The sequence below is a fragment of the Nanorana parkeri genome, unplaced genomic scaffold (genome assembly GCF_000935625.1).
Source record: "Nanorana parkeri isolate BGI_ZX_2015 unplaced genomic scaffold, ASM93562v1 scaffold665, whole genome shotgun sequence".
Classification (NCBI taxonomy): Eukaryota; Metazoa; Chordata; class Amphibia; order Anura; family Dicroglossidae; genus Nanorana; species Nanorana parkeri.
Window position 1 is genome coordinate 803 of NW_017306933.1, and position 8,278 is coordinate 9,080.

Consider the following 8,278-nt stretch of genomic DNA (forward strand, 5'->3'; position numbering starts at 1 on the left):
TATATATACACACACACACATGTGACAATCAAAAGTATGAAAAAATATCCAATCAATTTTGGATATTTTGCACATAAAAAACTTTTACAACATTTGTTTATCTACTCATCGAACATTTATTGCATTTTGTTTTAATTCGATCTCTATCTATCATGATTCTCATTGTTATGTCTCACAATCTTTATACAAGTTTTTTTTCTACCTGATTTATCACCATTTGTTTTACACATAATTTATTGACTATTATTGTCATAGTCACATATTTATATTTCACTTTTGTTTATATTCTATTTCTTCATTTTGGTGTTATGGGGAGGTTATCTAGCACTGGACAATTATTTTAACATTTCAGTGAGGTTTCATTAACCTTTGTCTGGCGGCTTTTAACTGTTGATCCTATTTTCCAATAAAAGTTTTTATTGAGTTTTACACTGTTGATCCTATTTTAAGCTCACCTGTCTCCTAATTAGCGCAGATTTATCCATCATTTAACCCCCGAGTAGTTTGCCTGTAACTGTGTAGTTGCAGCTCCAGATGTGTAATCCATAATGCATTGAACTAAGTACTGTAAAAGTTATACAGTTGCCTAAAGTAGGAACTCAGGAATATTTCAATACTAAGATTACTAACTATATCATAAACCAGTGATACTAAAGAGTAAAACTGGTCGTTCTGTAGATAGTATAGTTACACAGTCCACAGAGAATGAACTCTGATGAAATGTAGATGCTGAGAGCCATACTACATCATAACCAACAATGCTTTCAACCAAGTGGTAATCCGCTATCTTGTACCCTTATGGCTATATAAATACACAAGGTATGAAATTAGATAACACATTTACTGAGGTTGATAATTATGTGACAACCAATAATACTTTTACAAAGATGGAATCGGTTATTTCGTAGATGGGGAGTTACACAAACCAACTAAGAAACAAAACCATTACCGATTCCGGACTACATCATATCCAATAACGCATCACTAAAAATGGCAAATCAAACGGTCTTGTACAAGTACTCACAGAAGCAGTAAATTGGTTATGTCGGGGACAGTATATTAATACCTACTCATGAGGTATGTACAAATTTTGAGATCCATAACTGCCTCCTGAACCAAAGATGCTTTCACTAAGGCAGTCGTTTGGTTATTTCGGAAACAGTATAATAATACCAGCACACAAGGTATACACAAATACAGAGATTCGCTGCTACTCCAGGACCATGATGGTTTCACTAAATCAATGATTTGGTTATTCAGAGACAGTAGCAATACCAATACATAAAAGGTATGCACAAACACTGAGATTCATAACCATCTCATGAACCAATAAGGTTTACACAAAAGTAGTGAATTGGCTATCTATAGTAATACCAATACATGCCCTCCTCACCATCTTGTCTTGAATTGTATTGTGATTGTAATGTCTGCCCTACATTGTAAAGCGCTGTGCAAACTGTTGGCGCTATATAAATCCTGTATAATAATAATAATGTATGCCAAACACTGGGATTTATAACTACCTCATGAGCCAATGAAGCTATCACTTAAAATAAATCGGTTTGTCTCAGAGACAGTATAGCAATACCAACACATAAGGTATGCACATACTGAGAGTCTCAACTATCTCCTGAACCAATATCTTTTTACTAAAGCAAAAATTGGTTTATTTCAGAGACAGTATGGTAATATCAACATAAAGTATACACATACCGAGAGGGTCCTAACCCTTTCCTGAACCAATATTCTTTCACTAAAGCAAATCAATTCTTTATCTCAGTGTCAGTATAGTAATACCAATAAACAAGGTATGCACAACCACTGAGATTCACAACTACTCAGTGATGCTCTCACTAAAAGCAGTAAATGGGTCATCATAGAGACAGCATAGTAACACCGATATATAAAGGAGTGCCCAACTGAGATTCATTAACCATTTAATGAACCAATGGTGCTTTCACTAAAGCAATAAAGTGTTTATTCCAGCGACAGTATAGTGATACCAACACAAGGCATGCACATACCGAGAGTCTCAACTATATCCTGAACCAGAGTCTTTTACTGAAGCAGTAATTGGTTTCTTTCAGAGTCAGTATTGTAATACCGGTGTTTCCCTGAAAATAAGACACTGTCTTATATTTTTTTTTGGCTCAAAAAAAAACACACTAGGTCTTATTTTTTTTTAATGTACAACAATCCACACTTATTCATGTACAAAAATATGGTGATCAGGGCAATCAGGGGTGCCGTACCTTTCCAAGAGCAATTTGCTAACCAATTGCTGGCCAGAATGAGCGAAAGCACGTGCTAGATGAGGTAGGAAATATTTTCGCTAAACGGGTGGGAACCATATACCATCGGTATAGGACTTTGTAATCTACCTCCTTATTTGTTACGTTAAGAGAGCATCTAGAGTAGGGCTGGTAATGATTAAAAATTTCCTGTTCGTTTTTTTTTAAAATAGATTAATCGATTATTTCGATTAATTATAACGCACATACACATCCAACTACATTGGCCTATACACATACAGCACAGCAATAAAGAGAGATATTATTCCATATCCGTTCCCAGTCGATGAATACAAATGTTTTAAAAGCCAAGTCCATGTCTTGTCTGGTTCCTAACCCCCTCTAGTGGACATTTTAGTAACTGCTTTTATGTCAAATTCTTGCATTATATGTAAAATCAAAGAAAATATATTTATTATATAAATTAAAAAAAAACAACTTTGCTTTATGATTCTTTAGCCCAGATGAATGGGGGCTGTTTGCTGTTACCTTTGATACCAGTGGATGATTAAAATACAGTTTTGGGCTTCAGTTATTGTTTTGTGCTCTTTTCCGATTTGACTAGCTGTGGATTTCTCAAGCCAAATAACCTCTACACTAGGAAACCCCTGCATTCTAGAGAACCGCAAAAAAAACGTTTTTTTCCACTGGACTGATAGCCTTTGGGCCCAGTGCCTCATCTTTCCTTAGATTTGGATATTCCCAAGAAGTATGGTCAGCCCTACGTGAGTTCTCTCCAGCTAGACTACAGAGCACCTACTGCTTATGGTGGGGAGAGGGGAACTAGGCAGGGCTGACAACACTGCTTGGGATTTTAGGATAGCAGGGGCAATGTTGTGAGTTCACTGGATTTTTGGCAGGATCTGCAGGTAATTTTCTGTACTTGCTCAATGGGGAAAGGTGCATGTATTACAGAGGTCATGAATGTGTTTTTATTATGCCTAGACAAGACATTAAAGCAGAACTCTAGGAGTCATCTTTTATGTATATTGGTCCAGCTTGGCTCAGTGCAAATATCCATACCTTACACCCCGAACATGCACGGTAGCAGTCAGTGCTAAATAAAATGATAGTTGGTCTATTGTGGCTGTGGCTCCAGTCGCGTCCCCTCTGCACACTAAGCATAGTTGCTTGGCACCACCACCATATAGAGAACTCCTTGTATTTTTTTGTGTGTTCTTATTGGACAAGGTGGAAATAAGTCAAGAGTAGGGGTGGATTGTGTGACAATCAGAGAATTCTTTGTATTCATAAAAGAAAAAAAACACACACACACACTGCGTTCTCTATATTGTGGCCGTGCTGAGCAAGTGAGTCCCTGTGCTCAGTGTGTAGAGCGGAAGCTGCTGGAGCCACAGCCGGAAGAGACCAATTATCACTTTATGCAGCGCTGACTTTCAGAATCCCCAGCAGCCCTTTAAGTATCCATATCTGACACCCAAAGTGACATTAAACTTTGGGTGTACTGTAATGTGTGCCTTACTGTAATCCATGGTTATTTCCCTTCTCTTTGCTGCTCTTCCTTTTAAATCTGTATCTGTTCTCATGCTGGGCAGAACTTCTGTTTTGCAGCAGACTGCCTTGTCTCAGGAATGGATACATGGTGTCTGTGTATAGGTTTGTATAGGCTTGTAACCTGAGCCAGCACTACAGGAAGAGGCCCCGAGCTGAAAAGGGAAGTTCTCCCCAAGCATGAGAAGACATGAGGATTTAAAAAGGAAGAGCAGCAAAGAGAAGGGAAACAACCATGTGAAAGTTGTGCGACCTTACAGTAGTAGAGGTCGCACGACTTTTAACTTACGGACATGTTCGAAAACCCGCCGAGCAGCGTACGATGTTCGGCGGGTCTGTAGCATTTTCCTAAGATAAAAGCCGAACGGGCTGTGTGCGCATGCGCACACAGCCCGTTCGGCATTGCGGTCATCGGAAGCCCGTCCCTCAGGGGGCGTGGCTTGCGATCATCGCAAGTACGATCTGCCTATGCAAGATAGGCAGATCGTACGTTTTTTTTAAGTACCTTACAACCATCGCAAGACAAAAGTCTTGCGATGGTTGTAAGGTGTGTGCCCAGCCTTACATTGACCCAGTCTATGTCAAAGTAAGTATATTTAAACCATTATTCCTGTAGTTCAGCTTTAGGAAACAAGGAAAATATAAATTCATATTTTCTTTGTCAGCCTGTAACAGACACCCGAGTGAGGTATTCATTAAAATTGGGTTCTGTTTTAACTTGGCCAACAGAGTATTACAAATCTCCCTTGTGGAGATGTAGGGGTTAAGTCAGGGGTGAGCAACTCTGGCCTCCAGCTGTGCTTCAACTACAAATCCCCAACATGCCTCTGCCTCTGGAAATCATGCCTGTAACTGTTAGCCTTGTAATGCCTCATGGGAATTGTAGTTCTACAACAGTTGGAGGGCCGGAGTTGCCCACCACTGTGTTACATGCTATACCGCTTTCCAGACACTAATAAATTAGTTCCAACTTTTCACCTATCTAAAGTCTCTCAAAGGTTTTGCAGTAGATAAATATATTTTATTCAGTCAAACTGTGCAATATTTCTATAGCATACTGCCAATGATCTGCAGAATTCGGCTGCATGGTCTCTACTCCAGAAATGGCTTCCATGTATCCTCTGCTTCAGTGATTATGCAATTCATCTTTATTTCACTTTTCTAAGGGTGCATAATTCAGCAGCTTCTCAATTAGATCAACATGAGAGAGCAACATCCGCCGACAACAGTAGCGCTTCAGTCCTAGAGCATCCAAAGCGTCTCTAAAACACAGGAAGGTTGAGTTAGAGGTGAGCTTATGTGACTCTATATTACATAGTTACATAGTTACATAGTATTTGGGGTTGAATAAAGACATACGTCCATCAAGTCCAACCCATATAGGTCCACGCATCATCATCCAGAGGAGTCCCTAACGTATGAAGGGAGTGATCCCCAGGCGAGCCCACGTATAGCCCTCTTATGATTGGTCCAGCGCCATGACGGGCTGTCAGTCACAGGACAGGGCGCAATGTCTTTAGTTACGGAGGACTCGTTACACAAACCCTGTAACAGCTGCGGTTTAAACCGACAGGGCTCCCGCACACTTGCCGATTGGCCAGTCACTACTATATCTAGCACATGGGACGGAGGAGGTCTGTATCTGATGAAGGGGGCGTGACCCCGGAAACGCGTCATCATACAGCACACAGTCTCCTGCTGACACATAGACACGGCTGTGCAGCTCTCATAGACTTCACCTTGGGTCCATGGAATTAACTTATATATCTTTTATACTTCTTATCATGAATTTTTTGAGTATGTTTTATATGTTTCTTCAATTCTGATCTTATTAAATTTGTCTGCACCAGGAAAGGCGCCCCTTGTTTGTGTTTTTTCCCTAGATTTACAGTCTCCCCGGCTGATTTGGGGCAGCATCCTACAGACACACATCTTTTAAACGTGTTTTTAAACGTGTTTTTTATTTTACTCATTCACCAATTTTTTATTCATTCATCTATTTCCAAATAGACTGATTCTAATTTTATTCATGTGTACATTGGTTTGTACTGGTTGAGCAGTCCCCTCTGGCGCTTTTTTGTTTTTTCTAATCTCAAACAGTATATTAAAACAAGCAAGTTCAAGTTATCACTGAGAAAAGAAGGAGGGGGGGGGGAGGCAAGTATAAAGTGAGATTAACATCAAACATGTATTTAAGCTATTTTAAATACTGATGAAATCACTTACAATGGATGCTGCTTATTGATGTCTAAAAGTTTCCTGCAGAATCAGCTGGTCCCCTGAACACTGGCCCTGATATCCATCCATAGATTGTAAGCCCTCCTTACCATCTTGTCATGAATTGTGATTGTAATGTCTTCCTTATATTGTAAAGCACTGCACACACTGTTGGCGCTATATAAATCCTGTATAATATTAACCTGTTTTATAGTGACTCCTTACCCTTGCAATGTCCTATGGAGCCATCCTTGTGTGTGCTAGTAAGCCGTGTGTGTCTCAACAAACACGGCAAGCCTAACCACTCCCCCTCTTCCAAGCTAGCAGATGGACAGCTGCCGGAAATTGTGCTATTCCTTGTGATCTTGTGCAGGACAGCAAGGTCAGGAAAGCCGAGCTAAGAGTTGGTGCCCGCTATTCAGAAACATGACGACTAATTGCTTTCTTCTAAAATGTAAATACAAAACATTTGCTGGGCAATATATACAAAGGTTTGATCTGGATTCATTATTGAAGAAAGAAAAAAAAAAGTTTGAGCTTCATACTACTTTCTTGCTTGGAATTCATTCCTTTAGTTACCCGTCCCATTCAATTGTTGGAACTTATCATGTTGATCATTTTTTGTGTACCTACTCGGTATTCTAGTCTTAAAGTCTAGTTGACAAGTATTATACCCGCCACAGCGCTGGAGGACAGATAAAAACAACAGGAAAGAAGATCGGATTAAGGAACATCATTTAAGGTAAATGCTTTCATTAACATTGGGGGAGAGGGAAACATTTTTTTTAACTTTAATGTCACTTTAAGATAAGATGGTGGAAGGGCACTTATGTGATTGTGTGCTAGGGGAGAAATAGGTGCAATACCTTTGAAATGGGTTGGTCATCTTGTACAGTTGATCTTTGATGCAAGTCTTAAAACTGGTCATACATGGGTTACATTTCATCCATTTCCTGCTGAATTGGACACAATTTGATCGGTGGGTGGCCCAACCAGCAATAGACTTTTGTTGTTGGAAGCGGGTAATAATTCAGCTGCAATCGCCGTTTAGTATTTTGACAGCCACAAGTGCCAGCTGTCTAAATACAATAGCTAGCAGCAGAGATTCCTCCATCCATGCTGTTTACCGTGGATGGGAGAATCAAGTGATTCTCATTTAGCCCCAAGGTGTAAGATGCATGGCCAGCTTTAGGTTATGGTCCCTTCAGTTTTTGGCAATCATACTCCCATTATATCCGCTGTATTTGTTTAGGTGATATTGAAGTCACAATGGCCCAGATATCTTGTTTTATAGTTGCTTCTCTTCCTTGCATGGTTCTATGGAGCCACCTTTGTGTGCGCGCACTAGTATGCTGTGTGCGTCTCCACAAACACACAGGCAAAGCAAGGCAAGACAATTCTCTACTTCCTGCTCCTCCTCCCTCCCTTCTCCAAGCTAGGGCAGCTGCTGGAGACTGCTCTGTCCCTTGTGATCTTGTACTGGACATGTAGTTCATGGAAGCCGAGCTGAGAGAGTTGGAGCCAGCTGATGGAAACATGATGACTAAGTGCTTGGGGAAAAAAAATAAAGAAACATTTTGCTGGACAATGTATATTTGTTTGATTTGGATTTATTATTGAAAAAGTTTGGAAGTTTAATACGACTTTAACCACTTCAAGACCAGGTGTTTAGACCCCCTTCCTGGGCAGGCCATTTTTCAGTATTCAGCGCTGCGATACTTTGACTGACGTTTATTCCGTCATGCAACGCTGTACTGAAATTAATTTTACACCATTTTTTGGGGACAGATAGAGCTTTCTTTTGGAGGTATTTAATCACCACTGGGGGTTTTATTTTTTATTATAATTAGGAAAAATTACTGAAAATTTTGAAAAAAAAAACGTTTTTTTTAAACATTATGTTAGGAAACATTTATTATTACCCAGTTTTTTGGTCAAATATAAAAGATCGGGTCACGTCGGTTAAATAGACACCAAACATGTCAAGCTTTAAAATTGCGCGCACCCGCGACATCGCAGAAAACGAACGCAACCAAAATTAGCCATATGCGACACTTTAAACGTTTTTACCGCTCATCAGTTTAGTGTTATCAGTGATTGATGGCCCTAGACTTATTGCTCTCACTGCGACGTTCGCGGCGATATGTAACATGTGCGGCGTAATGGGCGCAATCGTCTTTTTTGCACGTATGCGCCCCCGACGCATGTATGCATGCGTGTATGTATGGGTGGGGACTTAAAAATTTTTTTTTTTTTTT

The 8,278-nt window shown here is 39.8% G+C and overlaps 1 protein-coding gene across 1 annotated transcript in view; it reads right to left on the reverse strand.

Moving 5' to 3' along the window:
- Positions 1 to 4,856: 4,856 nt before the first annotated feature.
- The window catches only part of LOC108792634 (DNA-directed RNA polymerases I, II, and III subunit RPABC5-like), a 4,815-nt gene continuing 1,393 nt past the window's right edge, over positions 4,857 to 8,278 (reverse strand). Inside the window, exon 2 of the mRNA XM_018563450.1 lies at positions 4,857 to 5,065. Within this exon, the coding sequence (XP_018418952.1) occupies positions 4,957 to 5,065 (109 nt within the window). The 3' untranslated portion in view covers positions 4,857 to 4,956. The remainder of the gene's footprint in view (positions 5,066 to 8,278) is intronic.